This window comes from Rhinolophus sinicus, linkage group LG01 (assembly GCF_036562045.2).
Source record: "Rhinolophus sinicus isolate RSC01 linkage group LG01, ASM3656204v1, whole genome shotgun sequence".
Taxonomy (NCBI): domain Eukaryota; kingdom Metazoa; phylum Chordata; class Mammalia; order Chiroptera; family Rhinolophidae; genus Rhinolophus; species Rhinolophus sinicus.
The window spans coordinates 10,615,041-10,640,567 of record NC_133751.1 but is presented as its reverse complement, the minus strand read 5'-3'; the positions used below and the strand labels follow the sequence as shown (position 1 = coordinate 10,640,567).

The window sequence follows — 25,527 nt, the reverse complement described above, 5'->3', positions numbered from 1 at the left end:
CCAACACACACCTGATCATGTCATTCATCTGCTTACAATTCTTAAGATCGAGATGGAAATGCTCACTATGTCTCCAGGTCCCTGAGCTCTGGCTGCCGACCTCTCCACATCCACCTAGCCCTGCCCTTGGCTCTCTGTTCCACCCACTCCGGACTTCTCTCCATTCTCCTATGGAGCCATGCTTCTTTTGGATTTCACACATGCTGGTCCTTTTTCATAAATTGTTCACCCTCCCCAAACAGCTAGCTTTTGCTTGGCCAACTCTTCCTATTGCTCTTATTCATCTTGCCCTAAAAAGGCCCCTAACACCATTCTCCCTCCCTCTGGCTCAGCTCCCCCTTTTTTGCCCCACCCCCACCCCTTCTTGTTCATGACGCTTGGCTCACTGGGCATTACCTGTGCAATGTCTGTCTTCCTCACTGTAATAATGACTAACATTGACTGAGCGCTTTCTGGGTCCAGGCCCTCTCCTATTCACATCACCTGTTATCAACTCACCTGCATAAGCCTCACAATAAGTCTGAAGACTTTGCAGATAAGGAAGCCTGGGGGTGCTGTCACAGGAACAGTTACACATTGGCATCTGGAAGCCAGTGCCTACCTACAAGACAGTGGTGGCAGCCCCCCCCCCCCACCACTGCCCCCACACACACCTGAGGGAGCATGGCTCCTTTCCTGTGCCAGCATCTGACACACTAGGTACCCAATTCATATCTGAACTGGATAGATGAACGAGTGGATGGAATGCAAAGTACAGGAGGGGCCTGAGTTTGCGACAAACATTACTTACTAAACGCTAGGCATCCTTACCCACCTCCCAGCCGCAGTTTCCCCAACCTAGAAAGTGCACCCTAATATTACTTAGGCCTGAAGGTTATTGAGAAGATTGAGTATTTTAATGTAGATTTTAAAAATCGTTGTGCCTGGCAGACTAGGTCCCACCCACTCAACAAATACTATAGGGCCCAGTGTCCCAATTCGGCCGGCCCTAGCTCTGCGGAAGCAAGGTGTGGGACCCAACGTCATCCAGCCCTCTGGGGTCCTTGTGTCCCACCGCTAGGAGGGTCCCACAAGTAGGCCTGCGCGTCTTGGTTTTCTTTCGGAGCCTCCCCGCCTCACTCTGACGCGTTCGCAATTGCAGTTCGGAGTGGGCTGGGGTAGTGCGCCTGGTCCCGCCCTTGGGCCTCATTATCTACATTTCCGCGTCAGGCCCGCCGCGAATTTGGCAGGCCTCCCCGCGGTGTTCCGGAACACTTTGTGCCGAGCGCCGGCCGCCGGGCCCTCCTCCCTCCCACCGGCACCGCCTGGTCCGGACGCCCCGCGCGGTCCGCGGGGTTTGGGTCGCTGGGGCCAGGTAGCCGCACCTCGCGCAGCCACGGAGGCCCCACGCACTTGTCCTCGCTTCCCCGCACCCCGGGCCACTCAGTGCGCTTCTCGCCCATGAGCTGAGCGTCCAAACGTGGGTAATACCGCGCGTAATCGAGAGGTTCAGAAAGATGCTGTGGCCCATTTTCCAACAAAGCCTGATTATTGGTGATTGGTGGCTGTTTATATCGGTCCAGTGTCAGATCCTCTAAGAGATGCGTACAACCGGTACCCAAAGGAAGTGTTTAGTCGGATTGAAAAGACCTCGGCTCTGGAGCCATCTGACCGGTTTTGAGACCCCCAGCTCTTTCCTGTCCTGGCTGCGTAGACTCAGTCACCTCCTCTGTGAAATGGGGACAACTGTGCATTCTTCGTGACTCTGCACGTGGAGCGCGGCGGGTTGCATGGAAGTCAGTGCAGCGGTCTCGCACCTCCAGGACCCCACCTTCCTGAGGCCCCCACCCCGACCTCAGCCCCGCCCCGGGGCGCCCGGGCTCACCGCGCGGCGCTGGCTCCAAAGTGCGTCACGGGCACCAGCCGCGCTCCTCCCGAGGCCAGGGCGAGGCTGGCAACCGGCCAGCGCAGGCCCGGCCAGGGGTGCCGGGCGGTCTCAGGGGCGGGGACCCGGGGTGGAAAGCGCTCAAAGTTACGCGGCTCTCGTCGCGCTGTTGGGGGCGCCCTCCGCGGCTGGCAGCTCGCCAGGGACCCGCCTCTGTAGGCTCCGGGTGCACGAAGGTTACACTTTCCCTTTGGCCCCCCTCGTTTCCTCCCGCGCGGTGGCAGCGGAGGTTTCCTCTCGGGGAAACTACGCGGATCCTTCCCTGGGCTCCTCGCCCCGCCCCAGTTCTCCGCCCCCTCCCCTTTGCTGGGGAGCTGGTGTTGGCCCGCGCCAGAGAGGAGGCTCTGGGAGCCTGAAACGGGAGGTGCCAGGGAGCCGCGGAGCCGCTGGCCACCAACTCACCCCGCCATGTGACGCCATCCTCCGCCCAGTGACCCCCCGCGTGCCCCGGGCCCGCGCCCGCGCTCCGCCGCGCCGCGCACCATGCTCCTGCCGGGACCCGCGCGCCTGCCGCCCGCACCCCAGCCCGCGCAGCATCCCGGCCTCCGCAGGCAGGTAGAGCCGCCGGGGCAGCTCCTGCGCCTCTTCTACTGCACTGTCCTGGTCTGCTCCAAAGAGATCGCAGCGCTCACGGACTTCTCCGGTAAGAAGCGCCCTCCCTCGCTGTGCGCCCCCGGCGCTGCGGCGCGCGCAGGTGAGCCCTCGTCTGGGGGCAGTCGCCCGAGGGGGCACGGCAGGGTTGGATGAAAGTTGGGACGTGCTCATAGCCAGTTTTCTTTCCTGGTGTGAGCCCTTGGCGTATAGGTAGCTGCCTGTGGGGTGGTGTCAGAGGCCCCCCCCCCCATGCCCCCAGAAGGAAGGGTGGGTAACGTATTTGGAGTTTCTCGTCCTGCTGTTGACTTCAATCTCTCAGCATCAGCGACTCGACTCTGACGGATGAGTGTCCGCTGGAGGCTCCTTAGGCTGAGCCCTTTGCCGCGCCCAGTGCTGTAAAGTACACGTGCTGTGTCCGAAGAGTTTGCCACCACCTAGTCCGAGTGCCCCCAAGCCAGTCGCCCGGGGGCCGTGTAAAGAGACTATCCCAGGGCACACGACCTGAAGTGTCCGTCAGCAAACACAAGGGAAGCCCGAGAGTACAGGAGGTTGGGTGGAGATGTGTCGAGAGAAGTGAGCAGAAGCTTACAGAAAAGAGAGGAGACTGGGGGGTGGGGGTAGGGGTGGGGGTGGCATGACTTTACCGCCAAAATATATCAGCATCCCCCTCTCCAGTCCGTCTCCTTAACGACTTCCTCCTCCCAGTAAACGATGAGGCTTTTCTTTTGGGGAACTTGGACCAAGTCTCCCGCAGATGATCTCAGGTAGTTCTGGGGTTGTAGGTGTGGCACCGCATAGTGAGAGAAGTTTCTGAGTAGATGACGGCTATAGGAGCCACCTTCTTATATTACCGTCGCACTTGCCTAGAGTAGCAAACGTCCTTGCAGTTGTAACAGACGTGGGTCTCCCTCTGGCGAGCCTTCACCCTTTCCCAGCCCAGGAAGCAGCTCTGAACACCACTCTCCCCCTTCTCCATGATCTTTTGCCAAGTTCAGGCTTTGCCTAGTCCCTGGAGGGCCCTGCCTGCAGGGTCTTTTGCAATAAAATCATGGTAAAGGGAGTCAGTCCTCAGCCCTGTTGTGCAGGAGACTAGTACATGGAGGAGAACACCGGCAAACCAGAAGCTGAGTTGGGTTTCTAGTTTACTTACAGAGAATGTCATTGTTAGCCGAGAGCCCTTAGGTCAGAGGTTCTTTTCTTTGAATATTTAATATCAAGGCAGTGTTTCTACCTGGCAAAGGAAGCTAAGATATGCCTATTTGGCAAGCAAATTGTGGTCCTTAAAATTGAGCACCAGAGAGGCAGAGCGCTGAGGAAAATTTGCTAGGGAAATGCTTTTCAAGTGCTATTGACTTTTTTGTGGGGGGGTGTACTAGAACTTTCTTGGCTGCTAGCAAAGTCCTGTATTTGCTGATTTAAGCTTTGGAGAGCAGTTCTGAATTCAGCCACCTTCTAGCTCTGAATGTTGTAAGGAAAGAATTGAAAGCCAACAGCCCTTTTTTATGTGACATCATTGCAACTGAATAAATATTGCTTTAGGTAAATTGCGATGTAACCATTAGATTGTTTGCATAGATTATAGACACTTAGAGTTTGTTTCTTTAGTGAAGCAGTTGCAATGCTTGTAGCAGTCTGTAGGTTACCACCCAAGCTTGGAATTGTCTGTATATAGCAACTGTTACAGGGGGTGAGCTGGAGCTATGAAACAGGGAGGCTGTATCCTGAGGGAAGTGGATGCTTTGATACGTGTTCTTCTAAATGACAGAGGTGATAAAAGGAATTTCCTTCTGTTTTCTGTGGAAACCTGAACTTCAGGGTTTAAAACTCCCTGAGCCAGCAGTAGGTGGTGATATTGCCAGGTCCATCCACAAGCAGCCCCCACTTTTACTTGGGTCAGCTTTGCTCTCCAGAGATCTGAATTATAGGGCGAAAGTGTCAGGGAGCCTTTTTGGGAGAAGAAAAGAAAAATAATATCTTCCCAAACCACAGACACCCTAAAATTTAAATCTAAATTCTATATCGTGTGGCATCAGGAAACACTATAAAAGTATCAGGGAGCAAGATGAGGTCTTTGAAAGTTGATTAATTTGTCTTGAAACTTAATCAATCTATAGGGACCTTCTACCACATGATATACAGCACTGAGGAAAATCCCTAAGCTCCCAGGACGACAGTCTGAGTGTTCAGTTGAATGTTTTAGTCAAAGCAGTGGATCCAGGTCATGTAACTCTAACCCCTCACCCCACCCTAGTGGCCTCAAAGCCTGAGGCCTGCTTTCCTGGGGACAAGCAGTCCTGATTCTTTTTATGAACTAGGAGAGGTGAGTAGTAACCAGCGGCCTGCAAGTGGACAGTGGAACATCCCCCAAGGAGACTTACAACAATAGCCCAGAGCTGGAGAGCATCACTTGACAATGCAGACACTTGTTTTTCTAAACAAGGGAAACATCAAAAACTGAAATGGAGGGAGGATGGAGGGAATCCCTTTTACCCTGTGCAGAAGGGGATGGAGGAAGGATGGTGTACCCACATGAAAAAAAAGTGCCAGAATGTCAGGGGTCCCAGCCATTGTCTGTACAGTAAGGGCTTCCCAGGAGATTAGCAGTGCAGAGTTTTGGAAAGTTACTTAAGCCTTTCTCTTCTTTGCAACTCTTCCTTGAGCCTTTTCCTGGGGTTGTCAGCTGGTGCAGTTTTCCTGGGTCATTGATTTTTTCCCCCCCTGAGGAGCCCAGCATCGGATCTCACTCTTAATAAGCCAGAGGCAGCATTGTGGCCTCCTCCTCCCCCTACATGCTCATGACTTGCGCTAATCACCTCCAAGCCTTGCTGGGAAACAGGGTCCCCAAACACCCCCTTCTCTCTCATCCCTGAAGATACTGAGATGCTGCCAGCGGCCACTGGAAGTCTATCATCACCGCATTAAAAACATATCCCAGGAAGGCCAGAGCAGTTCATGCAAAATTAGTGCCTCTGATCCTTAATCCCACACTCAAATGCACTTGGCTTTCATCCATTTTCCTCTTTGGGATGGAGTTCTGTTTTTTTGACTGCATTCCCAAATTGGGGATTTGGCCTGAGAGGTACAAATTGATCACTTTTTTTTTTTTTTTTTTAAATAGAAGTATAATAACAGCATCATCTTTTGCTCAAAGAACAAAGCAGGGGTGAGGGCTGAGAGGAGGGGGTGCCATTTTGGGTTCCCACCACAAAAAGCAAAGGATCCTCCATATCTTGCCCTGCCTTAAAGAGTGATATTTCAGTGTGTCTCTAACCTCAGTTTACCACGCCGCTCTGTCCTCTTTTCTCCCTGCTTCTTACTCTTTCTCTCCTGTTCTTTCTTTCTTTCTTTCTTTTTTTTTTTCCCTTTGCTTTCTTCTTACAGAAGTTCTAAGTGATTGATGGGCTTATGGAGAAGGGCGGGGAGGGAGGGAAGGAAAGGGTGGGAAACTGTTCTAGTTCCCACTTGGATTCCTCGAAACCCCTGACTTTTGACAAAGCAGTCATGACCATATATGCTTACATGTTTGGTTTTGCCCTGGGGCACACAATGGTGAATGTGGGAAGTAGAGGGGAAGGAGATGAGAAACGAGGAGACTGGGGCAGACTTTAAAGCCTTCCTGGTAGCCAAACGCCCCCCAAAGAAAGGTCATTGCATGATGGAAGGGGTTCTCTGGGCCCTACTCCCCATCATCAGTAGCCCCAGCAAGAAAGAAGTGGTGCTTGTTACCAAATCGTTGGCAGCCCAACCAGGAAACCTGACTCTAGCTCCTTATTTCCTTGGCCAGGAATTTCAGAGTAGAAAACTGGCAATGCGGTTGATCTTAGGAGTTGGAGGGTGGGAATGAGGTCCTGATGGAGGGGACACAGTTGAACCTTCCTGTTCTGCTTAGAAAAGTAGTAGGTCTCAACCCTGGCTGCACATTAGAATCACTGGTGTGGACGCTCAGACAGTACCCCAAGACTTCTTACTTCGTTGGTCTGGAGGACCCAGTCATTGGTCTCTTTTTAAAAGCTCCCCAGGCAATTCCCGTGCACAGCCAGAGTTGAGTACCATTGCTCTCAGATCCAGAGGGCAGGGCACCCTCCTGCCCATTCATCAGTTCATCCAGGGACACACAGGCATGACCAGGTACCCCTTCATCCCCTCCCCCAGGGCTCACCACCAGGGACACCCGAACTGTATTGTCCCAGCTATCAGTTTGTCGCTGCCTCCCAACACACACATGTACAAGATGCCCACATATGCCCACATGTGCGTGTATATATGCACGCACAGCGAGAGCTCTGCATTTTATTACGCCCGCATCACATCATCCTTGTATTCAGGGATTGCCTTCACTTTCAAAAATGTTATGGAGTGAAAAGCCAGCTCGTAACCGAAGAAAAACAAACCAAATGTCTGAAGGAGTTTGCAGCTGTCACAGAAGAAGAGGGATGAAGAGCAAGTGTCTGAAACTGCTAGGCTGTTTCCATGGAAAGGAATTAGATTTGAAAAGTGTTCTGCCGGCTCTTTCTGTAGCGGAGAAGAGGCGTCTGGGCAAGCAAGTGGTCGCGTTATTGATGGCTTTGGTCTCCCAAATGCTTTATTGGAAGGGGCAGGCTAGCAGCAGTTTCAGGGAAAGGAAAGGAGTAAAAATTAATGGAGCACAGTGTTATCTGACTTTATCCTTACAGCAACTCTATGAGGTATTAGTCTCACTTTACAGATGAGAACCCAGGCTCAGAGTGCTTAACTGACTTTCCCAAGACTGCCCCACAAGGACACAGAGCATGGCAGACTCTAGCATGAGCCCAGGGTGGGGCCAGGCTGGGGGACCTGGCCTGTATGCGCTGAGTGTGGGGGCAAGGCCAGAGACAAAAGCAGGTCGCGATTTGCTTAACCTTTCTAGATAGTTCATGGGAGAGCCGCCACCGTTTCAGCTGCCCACTGAGTAGACTGAGCTTTCTCATTCCTTCCTTCAGCATCTTTCATCATAGTCCAACCAAAGTGTGTGCACACACAAGGTGATCCAGTGGATACAGGAGGAACATGTTACAACTTCGTTTCTATTTGTTTCTTTTCTACCTTACAAAGGAGTTGTTTTGTTTATAATTAACATATAAATTGACAGTAGAACAGTATGTAATTTATAAATAAGTGTACATATATTGGAGATGTGTTCTCAAAATGTTTTTACTAATGGGGTTCATGATTTCAAAAACGTGGAGATCAAAGGACTTCTCAGCCCTCCTGTTAGCACGTTTAAGATTCTTGAAAAGGCCTCACCTTGGGGCTAATGTACACTGAAAGAACTTCTGCTCCCCTGTTACCTACTCACCCCAAACTAGCAGTTCCACAACTGCTAGTGAAATTTAGACTCAGGATTTGAATCCAGTACCTATCTGGTTTCAAAACTCTATACTCTTATCATTCAAGCTAAGTAATGGTCCTACAAGGTAGGCTGAGAGTACTCTGATATTTTATACTAGGTCACTATTTTAATGATGCTGATGTGTTTGCATTTCTCTGGAAGTAAATAGTTTTTCTTAATAACATAAATCCTAGAGTCATCAATATTTGAAGTTTGAAGAACCTCAGATGGGAAGAGTGGCTGCTGACCACGTGGCTCTAGTCTGTTCTCTCTGAGATTCTTTTTCCCGCAGGGGTTCCTATGTCTGCGCCATCTCAGTTAAAACTCTGGCCCAGCATATGCAGTGACTTCTTTCTTTGACTTCCCTCAGCACAAGTAAGAGAAGTTGGTGAGTTAAAAATACTATCAGTGTATGAAGCTCATAAAACATTCGTGCCAGACACTGTTCCAAGAACTTCACGTTTATCAACATTTAATTCTCACAACCTTGCAAAGTAGATACTGTTATAATAAGTTGAAGAACCTGAGGCAAAGAGAGGTTAAGTAACTTTTGGGGATTCAGACCCAGGCAGCTTATTATTAAAACAAATAAATTACAAGTCATTTAAAGCAATGCCAATTCTGTAATGTTTATCTCTCAATCTACTAAATCCAATCCCCACCCCCAACCCAAGACTTACAGGTATTGTCCAATCCACATCCTATCTAAGGATAGTACTTTCTAGCCCCAAAGAACTGATTACAGAATAAGATCTGTAATCTGTTTCTGGAAATACGGTGGAACTGGTGTTCTAAAATTATTTCTCCAACAGAACACCTACAAGTGCTGAATAAAATATAACAAACATCCTTTAAATGCAAGAACCAGTAACTAAATATAAGGACCACCCAAGGAACAAAAACAAAGGGATCAGAAAACTGGAAAAGTTAGCTGCCACTGACCTTATAGCCACACTAGGGCCTTTTGGTGGTCTTTACAACTGTGATTTAACAGGTACATAAGGGCAAGAGATGAGGCATTAGACCAGTATAAAGTGAGGAGTTGGAAAAAAAGATCTCCATATAAAACCAGGACATGGAAGGGCTAACCATTGATAAAAAGAGAGATGAGAAATCAGCCTTCTTGCAAAGAAAGATGACGAGGAAACTTGTCTCGCCCGGGCTCAGGATTAGAGAAAGAAAAGCAATCTTTCTTGAGTACATATAACAACAGGTCTTCCTTTTCAACAGTCTGTGTTTTGAATTCACATTGCCTTTACCAGGAAATCCAAGCTGAGAAACTAACAAAGTCATCCCAGGTTGGTTGTGCCCGAGGGTACTTGGCAAAAACAAACACAAATACTCCCTGCATAGAAACATCACCAAAACAAACTGCACAAGATTCCTATAGATGAAATCCTGCTGATATGAATACACAATCTAAAACTATATTATCTGAGAAGCAGCAATAAAAACAACAGAATTCTTAATAAATAACAAAGGGAATTTAAAACAAGAAGAAATAAAAGAGGGAATCCAAAACATGAAGAAGGAATCAAAGTCTACAAAGAAAGAGTGAGCATATTTGAAGAAGAATCAAATATATCTATTAACTATACTAATACTACTGTATTAATGAAAAATATATTCATTGAAATTAAAAGCTTAATGGATAGATTAGACTTAGCTGAAGAGAGAAACAGTTAACTGGAAAATAAAGCTGGAGAAATTATCCAGAATGCAGCAAAGTAAAGAGATGAAAAATATAGAAAAAGTTTGTAAGACATGGAAGATGGAATGAAGGTTCAGTATATATCTGATCAGTATTCCAGAAGGAGAGACTGTGGAAAATAAGGAGAAGCAGCACTGAAAGTGATAATACCTTGGAGTTAATTTTCAAGAATTAATGAAAGATTTAGAGTCAAGCATCCTAAACAAGATAAATAAAAATAAATTTATACTTATTATATTGCAACTATAAAATACTAAAAAAAAAGTGGCAGTCTTAGGACAATCAGAAAGAGAGAAAAATATCACATGTAAAGTCTTTGCAACAACAGTGAGAGTCAGAAGCTGGTGAAATATTTTCTAGGTCCTGGAAACAAACAAACAAACAAACAAAAAAACCTATCATTGCACAACGATATACCTAGCTAAACTACCTTTGAGAGATTGTGATATAGACATGTTCACCACCACCAATAAATCCTTACTTAAAAAACTGCTAAAGGATATACTTCATCAAGAAGGACACCGAGTCCAGAAGGAAGGACTGAGATACAAAGAAAAGAAATGGTACAACTTTTAATGCACTTTGCCCATATCCTTGCTCTGTCTTCTTACTTAGAGAATGCCATCTCCTTGCCTTGAGAGAGATTTCTCTAAGATAGTTTGTCCTTTTGGCAGCTAATGTCAAGAGACAGTTTGTTGATCCAGTTGAGCTCTTGCACTGACTTACGACTTCCAGCTGGAGGTACCCAAGCCTCCTCCCCAGGTAGTTATAAGTTTCATGATGAATGCCCTAGGGGAGTTCTGTCTGAATGGGAAATATGCTCAAGTTTTTCAGGTACCAGACACTGTGCTCCATATGGTACAAGAATACTCAGTCAGTCAGTCCTGTCTGGAGAAACTTCCTTCTCAGGGGGTTCGTGACCACACAGATAACAAAAGAGTTTGAAGGATGACTAACAGATCAGGCAAGTCACATTCTCCAAATGGTATTCTAACCACTGAGCTTGAAACTGAGGATTTAGTAGTGTGGCCACAAACCTACCAGACAACTCTGCCTATGCATAGATTTTACATCTCATACCTGCATTTCTGGACACCTGGTTCACTTGCTCACTCAGGCCCCTGAAACAGAATTTATCCTGCATAACAAATTACGGAATGAAACGATGCTTGGGATTAGTTTTGACCTAAAAGCCAGGTTTTCCACACACACAGAACCAGGCAACATTAAAATTCAAAACTTAGGCCACTGAATCTGAAATGCATGTTTGCAAACTGTCTGATTTCATGTCTGCCTCAGATGGCCCATGAATACAAATCATCTCATTTGGGGTTGGGGGAGCAGCGAGGAAGAAACCTAAGAATGATCTCCAAAACAAATCTTTAATTCGGATGAGTATAATAGAATGTAATCCCGTTTCAAGTCTGTCAGCATTCCTTTGATGATTACAAATGAGTCCCCTTCCCCCTGCAATGTGGGGGAATAATCTGGATAAAATAACCCTTTTTGTCTGCAGGGGCCTGTGCGATGCATACTTGTGACAGCCTTCAGAGTAGTGTTTCAGAGTCTGAGACGAGCAGAACCCAAGACTGCTACCCAGTCCTTCCTTTCTTTCTCTTGACTTAGAAGATTTTTCACTCTTTTCATGTTTAGCGGCTTCCGAAGGTTCTCAGGCTTAGCAATCATAAATCATCGTACTGTACTCTGGAACAAGAGAGACCCAGTCAGCGAGCCCTTTTCCCTCTTTGACGGGAGACAGGTGGAAATGAGAAAGCATGATCTTATCTGGAAAGTCCGATTTGTACAGCTTTTGAGGGATGCAATTTTAGGAACGCACACAGTTCTATATTCCCTTTCTATTAAAAACATGTACACTGAACCCAAGGTCAGGTTTACACACTCTTTTTGTCAATTTGACTGTAAAGTTAAGGGACAGTCATTTTTTAATCACCTTCCTCTTTTCTCTGAGGCCCGGAGGACACACCTTCCAAAACTAACAGTGCCGAATGCTTTGTGGACAGGTCAGACAGGACACAAAGACTCCGCCCCACCCACAGCCTCGGCATGAAAAGGGGTCTTGAAGGCCACCATGCTGCAGGACCCACTGTGTAGCATTGGTTGCAGCACACTGCGGAGAATTCCACAGAGCAATTTTGATCCGTTTTGCCTCTTCAAACCCCGAGTAAAAGTGTGAAGGTCCCTCTCTTCTGAGTTACCTTTTTTTTTTTTAAAGCGAAGTACGCCAGTATTTTTTTTTCCCACGGTTATTTTTAAATAGTTTTATGGCTTTCTAAAGCCATAAACCAGCACTTTGAGGCAAAAGGTCTGCCTTTGTCTGAGACTTCTAGGTTTCTCTCTAGCTGTTCAAGGCAGGTTATTTGGGGTTGTCACCTTGCACCAGAAATGCCATATCTTCTTTATAGTTCATGGCTATCTTTACCCAATGAAAGTTTACCTTGCCCAAACGTTTAGTCTAAACCATTGATTCTCAATGCAGGGAGATTTTGTTCTCCCAAAGATACGTGGCACTATCTGGAGAGTTTTATTTGTCACAACAGGGGCCTGCTACTGGGAACCAGTGAGCAGAACCAGGAACGAGGGATACTGCTAAAGATCCTACAATGCACAAGAGAACCCCGACCACAAGGCATGATCCAGCCCTTGTGCTGGGGTTGAGGACCACCGGGCTAGCCCATTTGGCTTGTCCTTGTTCATTTTCTACACATTTGGAATCTGAAGGAGGTGGGAACACATTTTTAAACACCACAGTTGAGTTGAGAACCTCCCGCCATGTCCACGGCAGTCTTCAGCAAGGCTTGCTTGCTGTCTGCAGCCACTGTACTGCTACGCCCTGTCTCACCCGGTGGGGTTTTATCCAGGCTCCCCCTGCCTTCCTCTGTGGAATGTGCCTGTGTCTTTGGCCCTTTTGCCCTCCTCACTTTAAGCTCAGATATTCACCATCATTAATGTCAAACTGAAACATCCCTTCAGAGAGGTGTTCAGACTTGAAGTCGGCTCACGAGCAGTGTGAGGATGCCTTTGCAACACCTCTCAGTTATTTCACAACCTCAGCAGAGCAATCAAGCAACCGCGGTGGGGGGGGGGCAGTTTAATTTGAAGTGTGAAAAGGGAGAGAGCAAAAGTCATGAAAACTGTGCAGAGATCTGCTTTGCCTCAGCGCCTCCCGCCGCCTCACCCACTGTTTTCCTCCTCTGTTCCTGCACCTTCTCTGCACACCCCATGCAGACAGCTCCTGGCACGCACATGTGCGTGCGCATACACACACACACTCACGTTTCTGTGAAATGTGTGTTCACCTCTCTGCTGCGTGATACACACTCTCTAAGAGACATGGTCAACGATGTCTCAAAGAGTGTTCATTGCACGGATGAATCCATTTTGTGTCATTTCAGTGTGATACTGTTTGCGCTGTGCTGAGTGTCATCAGGGCACATCGGAAGCTTGTGTGGTCATGGGGTTCAGCACTGTTGTGGGGTCTACACAGAGCATTAGGAGAATCAAACAGTCCTCTGAAATAACAACCACTACCCCTGCTCAGAGGCCACCAGACCCAAGGACAGCCACTCGCTGCCAGAGCTTGCCCTCCTCTGTCACCCTTCTTTCAAACAGGTTGCAACACTAATTAAAATATTTCTTTCCTTCTGCCAAACACAGAAAAAATATAGTATTGTTTCCGAAAGACTGGGCAGGGGCAACAGCAGGAATGGGTGTGCAGTATTTGTACAGTTTCGTGACTCAGTACATCTGAATCTCCGAGTATTTCAAGAGCTTTGTCCAAGAAAAAAAAAAAGGCCTATTGTGTGGCTCTTGGCGCTGAAGAAAATAGGCCTGTCAGAACTCTGTTTCAGATTTGATTTTAAAGTGGGTGATGTAAGAATGCTGTCCAACGGGAGGGCTCTGCTCCTTTTCTCATTCCTGCACGTTGTGGTGTGATAGGACTTGAGTTTTCACCATCAGTGCATATTAAGAAATCAAAGCCTCTTCCCTTGACACCCTTTTTATCAAGGCACCCTGTTCCCAAGCGAAGTGTAGTATGTCTTTAAAATGAACATGGCTTCCTGCCACAAAAGTTAAAAACATGTTTGCTGTATGTAGATACTTGTTTGTTATATAAATACATTTTAACATATATAAACATCATGTATATATATACACATATATATACACACATATAATATATTTGACTATCCCTCTCTCTATGTATACACACGTAATATATATGTACGTATATATATTCTTGTAAGATCTCTTTTTTTAATGCAGGTTTTATTTTTCATTCAAGTTTATTGGGGTGACAATTGTTAGAAAAGTTACACAGGTTTCAGGTGTACAAGCAATGCAGTTTTGAAAATGTAGGCCTAGAGACATTTTTGCTTTTCGCAAAGGCCTTATGCATTGGCATTTATTTCCAGTTATAGATGTTATAAAAATGAGCATGAAAAACTTTTTAAGGAAGGTGCTCTTCCTAGCTGATTTCTTCCCAGGACGTTAAACAGTGAATAGTGAGTTTCCTCATCACATATAGTATATTTTACTATAGAGCACATATTTTGTCCTTTGTGTTTCTGTCTTCTCTCGTTAATCAAGATGATACACTACATCTTTAAAAAAGAGCTGAAGCATCTTATTCTACCCCTGGATTCATCTGAATGGTGACTAGGTTGTAAGCTTCTGGGCTGGGGAAATGATAGCCATCCACGTTATGAGAGTGACTTTCTATCCAAACCAATCATTTAGGTCCTGCATCCAATGCCACCAGTCCTCAGCAACAGAACTTCCTCCTTCCTGTTTTCCATAAAACTCCCTTGAAGACCTCAATAGTCACTGAATTTAAGGTTAGTTTGTTTGTTTTCATAATGGGAGATTTAACATGGAGATGCCCTTATGCAACATGGTTTGCCCTAGGCTAGGTCCAAGATAAAATCAGGTCATGGAAACAGAACACAGATTAACCCACCTTCGCTCTCCATGGCTCCAGGTTGTTACTATGAGGAGGCCTGACCAAGGGAATGTCTTAGTTAATTAATTGCCCTAATATGTGTAGCTAACACACACACACACACACACACACACACACACACACACACACACACAAGCAAGAGGTCTTTCATCCTTAGAAGGCAGTCAGACAGTGACGTGTGAACCAAACCCAAACTACAGACTTCCATGGAACCTTCTGGAATGTGACTTGTAAGTGCCTTAGAGTCTTTGATGAGAGTCTACTCTGCACCATTTATCTTCATTACCCATATAGTCTCTATCTGTGGGTAGATCAATTATTCAGTGGAATATACATAGTCTGATATATGCATTGAGAGGTTTACTTTAAGAATGTCAAGTGTCTATGATTCAATCTCACAGATTGGGTTAAAATTGCAGTGTTGAATGTTAGGATGGATATTAATATAATTACCATTATATTATATTGGCATCACCTGGCATTATCTGCGCTTCAGTGGACTGTGCGGAAAAGTGAATTTGCTGGCATCACAGAAGCCTGAGGGCCACAGCGGGGAAAGGGTTAAACAATTCTCCTTGCAAGCATTCAGGGCCCAGGGTTGCTGCCATTGCATATCCTTCCGAGGTTGGATTTTAATACAGTTATCACCAGGGAAATTAGTCACAAAAGGAGAATATGCAGATGCTAGAACAGAACTGCCCAACAGAAATATGATGTCATCCACATATGTGATAGTAAATATGCTACTAGCTACATTCGAAAAAGAAAGAGGTGACTTTCTACCCAAACCATGAATTTCCATGGTAAATTGTATTTAACTCAGTGTACCCAAAGTATTATCATTTCAATGTTAATTAATATTTTTAAAAGTTATTAATGTGATAGTTTATGTTCTCTTTGCTTCTGAAGGCTTGCAAATCTAGTGTGGATTTTACACTTCACGGCACATCTCAATTCAGACTGGCCACATCTCAAGTGCTCAGGGGACACGTGTGGCCCAGGGCCACACTTCTGAGCAGCGCAGCTTTAGAAGGCTGAGCGGGGCAGAGGTTGAGGCCTGGGATCCGGGCGGAGCCTCAGGCCTCACCTCTTGGTGAGGGCACATTCCCACACATTCCCCGCGTCAGGCCTGTCTCATGAAGGCACCAGGCGCAGGTGCCCCAGTTGCCTCTTGGGAGGTTGGCCTCTCCAGCTTGCCTCCCTGCTCCTTGCATTGGTGTCCTCCTGTCCCCTCCAGCTCCTGTCCCGAGAGCCCTCCCTTGTGATGGGGGGGGGGGCGGCTTCGGGGAGGCATCCAAACTGACAGAACCTGCCAGTAATACCAGAAATCGGTCGGCCCTACCCACCCAAACCTCTTTCTTCCACCTGGGTGTCATAATATTTCAGGTCGTCATCCTGTGCAAACCTACTGCTCGCATTGGGGGCCCAGGGACGCAAGAGTCACAGAGCTGTGCATCCTCCTCCAGGAAGGCTCATTTCGCCTCATCCTAGAGTGGAGAGAACTCAGGCCGGACACAGGGAAGCCATTCGCCAGGATATGTTTCAGCTTATTAGTGACAGAATCAGGAATGGACCCGAGACCACACACCTAATATGCATCACTACCGCCCCCCAGGATCAGCTCTCTAAGGGAGGGGACACAACGGGCTCAGCAAGACCCCAGCCCAGAACTCTCCCCTCACCTGCCAACATCATGGGCTGAACTAGTTATTTATTATTCCTCTGGGTTCAGTCTAGAATCACCTTGGGGATGCTTTTCAAATATACTGATGTCTGGAGCACCACCCCAGGCTAATTGAATCTGAATCTCTGAGCTGGGACCTGGGCACTGATACTTAAAATCTCCTGAGGTGATTCTAATGTGAAGTCAAGGTTGAGCCCTGCTCAAAACGTTGCACACTTTTTAATCTATCTACATTTTATTAAATATTATTTATTATTTTTCCAGACATGGAAAATTTGCAAGAATAGTACGAAGACCCCTGTTGCACTTGTATTGAGATTGTACCCAGATGTTACCATTTTATCCCCTTCGCTTTATGCTACTCTAAGTTGCAGACAGGATGCCCTTCACTCCTAAACACTCCATGTGTCCTTAACAACAAGGACACGCTCTGACATAACCAAGAATGAAGATCATAATCAGGAAATTAACCTGCCACAGTCCTGTTTTCTCATCTACAGGCCTCATTCGGATTTCACCAGTTGTCCCAATAACGTACATTAGAGCAAAAGAAAATCCCGGCTCACTCATTATTTTCAGTTGTCATGTCTCTTTAGTCCCCTTGCAACGTAGGACAGTTCCTCAGCCTTTATCGTTTGTGACACTGGCAGTTTTGACGATTACGAGATGGTTATTTTATCGATTGCTGCTTAGTTTGGCTTTGTCCGATGTTTCTTCATGGTTATGTTCTTGTGCATATGTGCAGGATTGTCACAGCAGTGATGCTGTGTGCATCCCACAGTCTGGGAGGAATGTGATGTCACTTTATCCTATTACTCTGAAGTGAACTTTGATGTTTGGTGAAGGTGGGACTCAAGCCTCTTTTAGGTTACAGATGCCACCCTCAGCATGCTCGCACAGATTAATTGGTCATTTTAGTTAGCAACTTGTCTAGCAGAGCTTTAAGGGTCTTGAACACAGGATCAGCAAGGCATAAAGCAGAAGAGGGGAAAGAAGAGAAGCTCCTGGAACCTGCAGCTTTGGCAAGGGGACCTAATCCAGAGAAGGTACCAGCAATGTTACTTCTGGTACTGGGATGAAGTGAGAGCAGAGCATTTGTTATGGAAGGGGCTTTGGATTAGGGAGGGAGGCATGGAAGACAGACTCTGCTTACCCATAGCTTTACTGAGGGCTATGCTGCCTGCAAGTGTACTTTCCATTTTTGCTTTTCAATCCTTCATCTAAAACAGAGCAACTCTCTCCTTCTAAACTTTGGCCCACCTTGCGACTCCATCACCTCTTTCGTTGGGACTGATGACTTCCAAATTAGCCCCAGAAATCATTTCTGTTAAGATGATGTCTAGCCTGACGCTTCTGGTGACTCAACCTGTTTGTTTTCTACTGTGTATCTCCAGGTCAGATGTGATGCTTACCATTTCCAAAAAAAAAACAACCACTAGAACTTTACTTGGCAGAAGGCATCCACTTAGCTGCTGGCTGAGGAGACCTTTTTACTCCACAGATTAATATAACCTATTATGTGTTTTAATAAATGATCAAAATTTGGTTTCTCTTCCGGGTGTGTGTAGGAAACAGTGTGTTGGCTGCCGTCAAGAAGGGGATGGTGTTTATGTGTGTCCACCTGGTAGAGCTGGCCTCCTGCGGCCCCTGAGCCGAAGCACACAGGGCAGTGAGCAGTTTCTCTCTCTCAATGCTGTCTGTGTTTCTGTCCATGGTTGTCTTTGGCTCCCTATCAGAACGTGTCATTTTATCTTCTTTGTTCTCTCTCCTTCGTATGTTTACCTTCACCTGGGCTGTCGAGGGCTGTTGGAGAAGTGTCCTATTGTTGTGGAGATTGGAGCCACAACAAACTTAAGTTCCCAAACCCAGTTGTCTCTCCTTGGTCTCTTCCTCATACCTTTGAACAAAACAACTACTGGAGGAAATGATAATAAAGGTGAACGTTTCTAGACAGCTGACTCTGGAAATTCCCCCAGAGAAGATGCTAGAGGACCAACCCGGGTACCTGTGAAGGTGACCTTTGGAGGTAGAGTCTTCACAGAAGTGATCGAGGTAAAATGAAATGATTACAGTGGTCTCTAATCCACTATGACCGATGTCCTTATAAAAAGGGGAAATCTGGACACAGAAACACACACGGGAGAATGCCGTGACTACAGTTTTGCTGCCACAAGCCAAGGGACTACCAGAAGCTAGGAGAGAGGCCGGGAACAGGTGCTTCCCTAGAGCCTTCTGAGGGAGCACGCCCCCCCCCCACACACACACACACACATACACCTTCATCCCGGCCTTTAACCTCCAGAATGGTGAAACGGTACATTTCTGTTGTTCTAAGCCACCTAGTCTGTGGTTCCTTTTTCCAGCAGCTACAAAAAATTATTACAGCAGAGTTCTGAGCATTTCACACATAATCGCTCATTTAATCTTCACAACAATCCCGAGATAAGTGTCATTATTATCACCGTCATTTTATAGATGAGTGTGTTTTTGATTTGCTTTTCAATGTTCTTCTAAGGAAAGAGAAAAAGTAACAGTTTAAGTGATTCATGTGGGTTTTCTTGTTCGTTTTCATATTATGCTGTGCCGGTTTAAACGCAAATGTCACAGCGTTGAGCTGGTACATGGAGTTACAGAAATGACACATTCCTGCTTTGCGCATGTGCTGTACGTGCTACCACTTCCCACCTTGGCTGAGGATGCGTAAGGAAGGACCGAAAGGAAAGGAAGCTGGGAGTCCCTCTACCTGCTCCTTTCCTACTGTGTCATCATTTTCAGCATACGTGGCTGGCTGCCACAGGGAAGTTAGATGAGTAAGAAAAGATGTGATGGGGTTTCCTGGGTTGTTCCTATTTCTCACAACAACCATCGCCTTCTTTCTGCACTCAAAGCACATTCTGATTCTAATGGAACGTGTGGCCCCTGGTGCCTGTCAGCGTCTCTGCTTACTCAGTCGGAGGCATGACATGCGTCCCCTGTGCTCACTTGAGACTTGCTGGTCATCATGCTCAGGGTTTCTCAAATGCTACATGAGACTGGGGTGGCCAGGAGCGTGGAGACTCACACTGTGGGTGTCTCCTCTGCCCACGCGCATGCCCCATTGTCCCACTGGGCTTCACTTACAAAACACACGTTCAAAGATAGAATTATTAAGAATGTTAAGAGGACGGCAATGGAGCATGAAATCAGTGTGGAACGCCTCTGAGTGTGGGACTCTGCAGCAGCTCAGCTCCCACACCCATGATGCTGTCTCTGATTGGTCCCGCCCACCTCATCCCACGGCCGCTGTCCTGACTGAGCCCTTCACCGTTGCTCCCCGGGAGGACCACAGCCACCCTGATTTTGTCATGGGTCTCTCCAGTTATCCAGCACAGGCCGCTGGAAGGATTTCTCTGAATGGCAGGTCTGACAGCTCCACATGCCTGCATACAAGCCTGCAGCAGCCCCATCTGCCTTTAGCTTAGAACACAGACCTTCGCGAGGCAGTGCATGCTTCTCCAGCCTACACACTGGCCTCGCTGCGAGTCTACGAGCTCCCTCTGAGCCTGCGCACAGCCATCTGCTGAGTGAGGTTCATTTTCACCTGGCTGGCTTCTGCTCTTCCTTTAGGCATCACCTCCCACCTGGGAGCCCTCCTGGCCTTTCGCCTTTCAGGCTGGTCAGATGCCCCTCACCCTCCACCCACCCCATGTGCTTCCTCTACCACAGCTTTGACGATCACCTGAAGTGTAATATTACAACAAGAGTATATAGAGAGAAGTGCTGGGCGGCTCCTCCTTGATTCAGAGTCTAAGGTTCGCGAGGAGCCCTTGAACCTGGAGAAGACAGTCTGGACCAGAAGTCAGAGCAGGGACTTGCCCTGACTCCATCACCTGTTGACTGTGTGACCTTCTGTGCAGCCGAAAGTGAAATGCTTCCCTGGCATCTCAGCTGCTGGGAGGATGATAACGAACAAGGAGATGGCAGAGCTCTCCTTAAAGGTTGAAAATTTTATTTAAAGAGTAGGAATAAATAATTATATTTTCTTAAAAATCAAAGACGAAGCTGTTACACTGAGACTTGTTCTGAAGACAATCCCCGAAAACACTTTTGCATGTTCAAATTATATATAAAGAGCGACCATTTGAAAGACTAGCACTCACGTGGATACGTAAAGCCCACTGTATCTCAGGTACAAACACTCTGATTCTCGTTACTGGGGGTAGTTAGAGTCTGTACAGTCACTGCTTTACGGCACGGAATGACCAAATACGGAACCATTGCTCCTAGCAGAATTCATAACCATGTTATGTTATGTGTGTTTCTGTTTAAAGACACCTTATTTATTGTTGATTCCTTAACATTGAATCAGGCCAACCGCCTATCGCTCACGCCCGGAGGACGTCTCTCTAATACCCGCCAGTTCTTCGTAGGCCCGTCCCAGCCTTCCTGCCCTTAGGGACACCAGACAGCACTCCGGGGACCACAACAACATCACCAACACAAAACACAAAAATGTGAAAACCGCGCCCTGAGTAGACCGTGAAGACGATACCTGTTGACGGTGTGACAGCTAAAACAAGGGCCGAGTGTCCTCTTGTCCACCTCAGCTGGGACCCCGCACATGGGGTGACTCTTATTTGTCTCTGCTCCGTGCATGCCCGGAAATGGCCAGGAAAGCATCGTGTATATTGATTTGGGGGATTCCAAATACACGTTAGCGAGTAGGCGGATTTGCAAATATGGAATCTGCGAGTAATGAGGTTCAGTTATATATACCCATGAACGAGGTGTCAGATTTTCCTCGACTTAACCATCCAGATGTCCAGGAGCCAATTGCTAGAAAACAGACTCCTGGGTGGTGGTGAATAAAGGAGACAGAACAGGGCTCGTAAGTAAGGGATGTAATCACTCAAATGTCACCAAAGTGGTGTATATAAAATAAGACAACAGATTAAGAAGAGCAAGGATAAGGTGAGGGCAGAGGTGACAACTGTGGGCAAAGGAAGGAAGGCTATGGAAGAGTAAATAAGAGCTCACGGGAGAACAAAGCAAGTGTGAGGCCCTGGGGCCATTCAGTGAAGCTGAGTCTACCGGAGAAGGTTTAAACCAGGCCCTGGGGTAAGCGTGCCAGGGACTCAATTAGGATGAATCTAGAGATTGAGGCCAGGCCAGCCTAATTGCCATGTAGGCGCCCGTATTTCTTTACATTTGCCCAGCCTCCCCTGTTTCTGTGAAATACAAAGGAAGAAATGCTGTTACTTCCCCTAATTCTAAGGTTGAAACCAAAGTAGGGGACGCTAAATGACCTGTCCAAAATCCTCCATTGAGCCCCGGAGGAGGCTGTAATGGATATAGCCGGTCATCCACCCTGTCCCAGCAGTTTGGATACACCATTTACATTTGTTTCAAGTTTTAGAAACTTCCCCATTCTGGTTTTGTTAACCACTTAGGGAACAAAGCCTGTTGGGTCAAAAGGATACAGCAAACTTGTCCTGCGCCTAAATCCAATCGTCCTAACCTTCCAAATAGCTTTCTGAGATCTACAGTGCTACTCTGCAAACATCATCATCCTTAAAGTAAAAAAAGAAAAACAAACAAGAAAAAAAAGGCAAAGTTTCATTATTCTGAGCCGTGAAATCACCATATAATTTCCCAATTAACTGAATAAAGCACCAAATGAATGCCCTGAAGTCTTCATTTCAGCCTTGAACATAACACATGCACCTTGATCATCCTACACATCCCCAAAGTGGGCAGACGTGCAATAACCAGTTCAGAGTTGAAAGGATGCTTAAGGGGTGGGTGGGAAGCAGCATGTGTCCGCCTCCACATCCGTGTGTTGGGCAGTGTGGGGCCTTCTGGTTGGTCAGCTGCGCTGAGTGTTTCTGAGAGCCTTTTGTTGGACATGGAGATAGAGCCACTTCCAAGTTTGGCCAATTTCAAGCAGAAAAGATCAAGTGTAGATTTCATATCTGAGTTTTAAGTGCTGGTAAAAAAGTTGCATTAAGTTATCAAATGCACTGTGATCCCACCTGAGTCGCCAAGTGGCTCTGAGGCTTGAGGGTTACTCTGCATCCCAAAGAAAAGAAAAAGTGATCTGTTTAGATGCTTGGGGCAAATGGAGATTGATCCAGTTACTGTTAAACTAATCTAATCCAGATGGGGTTTGCTGAATACCTTTCTGGGCTTGGTACCTGGTTACTGAGCAAGGTATCTGTTCATTTGTAGAGGCTTTGAAAACTTTTGGTTGAAAAGGCTCAAAGGAGCTCCTAGCTATTTTGTTATGTTCAAAATAAAACAGAGGAATCATGATTGCAATTCAAGTCCAACACAGAACGTTTAATTTTTAATCAGTTGATTTGTATCCTTTTCTCTCGTTCCCTCCATATATGTGTGTATACATGTACGTATTTTTTTTAATATATGTTGTAAATGAAGGCGTGAGTCTTCCTTGTGGGGTCTTTAAGGATCGCTCCCACATGGCCTTGGAAGTTACACTTGGAGAGGCCCACGAAATTAAAGGACTTATTATACTCACAGGTCCTAGAGGAGGGAGGCATGGCAGCGAGCCATATGGGCGGAGCGCCCAGGAAGCAGCTCAACCAAACAGGTGGGGAGCTGAGAGACAGAGAGGATCCGTGGGCAGTGCCTTTTTGGGGGTTCAGGTGGAGTACACAAGCAAAATGCATGAGGGATTTCCTTGGCCCTTTGAATGTCACTAGGTCACAGGGGAGCGTGAGCAAGGGAACTTGTGGCAGGGACCAGCCTCATCCCCCTGGCCCTGCTGGTCATTGCCCACAGACTGTGTGTGGAGATGTTGAGGCATCAGGATAATAGGAAGTCTTCAAACTTGGCAGTGCAATTATATAGAGAGCTCTGTACATACTGGGTGGTGTGGGTTGCTATGAGGATTAGAATCTACTACTCACTCATTCGCTTCTGGTCTGCTTTTGCTCTGCTGCTTCTCCTCACTCTCTCACCCACTACTATATGTCAGACTCTTTCTAGGTGCTGGAGATAGAGCAATAAATAAGACAACGCCCCTGCTTATGTTTAGAAGGGGAGAAACCGACAGTATGTCTTATGTAGTGAAATACAGCAGAACCGGGTGGGGGGCGGGAGGTGTGCTGCTTTGCAGAGTGGCCATGGGTTATATCTGAACAAAGGGCAGAATGAAGGGACGGAGGGCGGAAGCTCATATTTGGAGGAAGAAGGTTTCAAGGTAAGAGAACAGCCAAAACCAAGGTCCTGAGGTCGGGGTAAGCTTGGTATGTTTTGAGAAACAAGAAGACCTCAGTGGCCGGAGCTGAGGGGGACAATAGTAGGTGAGGTCAGTTAGGTAGAAGGGGTCCCAGTCCCATAAGGACTTTGGATTTTTGTCTAAGTGAGTTGTAAAGCCGTATAATCAATTGGCCTGTGTAGACACATACTTTGGCAGACACAAGGATTTGAACTCCATACACATTAATAGGCACATGGGTATCCACACAGGAAAATGAACTTAAAAAATATATATATGAATCTATAGGGGGAAGCATGGGGCTTGATGAATGGGAGGGTGGGTGTGCAATAAGAGGGAAAAAAAGGAGACGATGGGAGAAAAAGTAACAAGATAAATAATTGGGTAGCTCTCAGAAACCAGAATTAAATACAAAAATTGAAAGTCCAGGGGGGTGGAAAAGTCTCTTGTATGTGCTTAGAAATGGTGACAAGCTGCCATGTGGCTCACCTGAGAGATGAAAAGTGCTAATTTCTCAAGGCAGAAAAGTCACAGAGAGCTGGGGTTGTTGTTAGCAGACAACTTCCAGGATGATTTTTTCCATCACTGATAAGATATTTGAGAGTATTTTAATCACATGCACTTTGAGATTCATTTACATGCTCTAGAAACAATGGTAAGCATGGAAATTGTGTAGGTTTTATTTTGTTTGATGCCCTTAGAAATAGTATTTTTTATTTGGCTTTAAGAAAACCAAGCCGTTTTATTGTCAGAATAGCAGAGTTTATTAAGGAAAAGTGGTTGGCAAATGGATTTCAGGAATTCGGAGACCAGCAAGTGGCATATCAGAAACCAGAAAATGTATCCAAATTAGCACTTAGCCGGTTCTTTTCGGGGAGAATTTTGCTCATTTCTGCTTCCATGGCAACCTCACACCTGGGGATGAGGGATTAACGGCATGCTATCCATCCTGAAGATGAGCTCCTCTTTGGGGGAAATTTTATAGACTATGAAAGCAAACATCATTTACTCTTTTACCAGATGTTTTGTCCCAAGGCTAAGCTGGGAGGCCGTGGGTTTGGGGTGCTCCTTGTCCTTCCTGTCTTTCAGGCTTCCTTTTCCAAAGTTTGGGCTCCCAACCACTTTTCCTTCTAGTACACTCATGATCTTCTCAAGGCATGAAACGGACATGCCCAGCCACCCTATAAGGTGCCCGACGTATGCTATTCCTTACCACCTGCACATCAAGCCTATAAAATAGGCATGAGTCTCCCATTTTACAGATGAGGAAACCGAGATCTAATGAGGTCATACTCAATGTGCCCAAATAGGCATCTGATCTGAGAGGTTCCAAAGCCTGAATTCCTAACATCATAGCTTGTGGCCCCCACCTCTGTGCTTTGGCATTTCTTATCCAGCCCAGCACTGTCCAGAGCACCACACCAGGCTCCCCAGTCCCAGCTCCTCTCCCACTGTCATGCCTGTGAGCATTCCATCAGAGCCTACTAGTCTCAGCTTTCCACTTTCGCTAATGCACTTTTTAAAAGTCAGAAGGGTGGTGATGGGTCGGCTAATTAATGAGAGCTCTAATCCCTTCTATCTCCTTTGCAATTTAACTCACTTCGATTATAGCTTTTCAGTAGCAATGTCTTAACTCAAAGAAATGAATCCCTCAACGGGGACAGAAGGTCACATGCAATGGTGTCAACAACACCATCACAAACCAGTGAGATGTGTTTGCTGAAAGTTTTTCGTACATCTCAAAGTCCTACCAGCTTTCTACTGAACACAAGTAAGTAGTTGATGACAGAATGCTGGAGTGGTCAGGGTCAGCTAGCTGCTGGAACCAACAACTCCCAAATCTCTGTGGAATAACAGAATAAAGGATTATTTCTTGCTCATGCATTGGCCTGGTATAATTAGAAAACGGAGGTGGCTGTGCTCCATGCAGTCATTCAGGGACCCAGGTTCCTTCCAGCCTGTGCCTCTGTCATCTTCTGGGTCCTCAGAGTCTGCCTTTGGCCCTTGTATCTTACACATATGACAGCAGACAAAGAGAGGGAATGGAGTGGCACATTGACTCCC

The 25,527-nt window shown here is 46.6% G+C and overlaps 1 protein-coding gene across 8 annotated transcripts in view; it reads left to right on the top strand.

The window, feature by feature from the left end:
* The first annotated feature begins 1,872 nt into the window (after positions 1–1,872).
* The window catches only part of EVA1C (eva-1 homolog C), an 87,420-nt gene continuing 63,765 nt past the window's right edge, over positions 1,873–25,527 (top strand). For 6 of the 8 annotated variants that reach the window (XM_074326064.1, XM_074326071.1, XM_074326086.1 and 3 more), the window contains exon 1: positions 1,873–2,618. In XM_074326064.1, the coding sequence (XP_074182165.1) occupies positions 2,408–2,618 (211 nt within the window). In that variant the 5' untranslated portion in view covers positions 1,873–2,407. The remainder of the gene's footprint in view (positions 2,619–25,527) is intronic. The other 2 variants (XM_074326096.1, XM_019730180.2) reach the window with 1 other exon arrangement.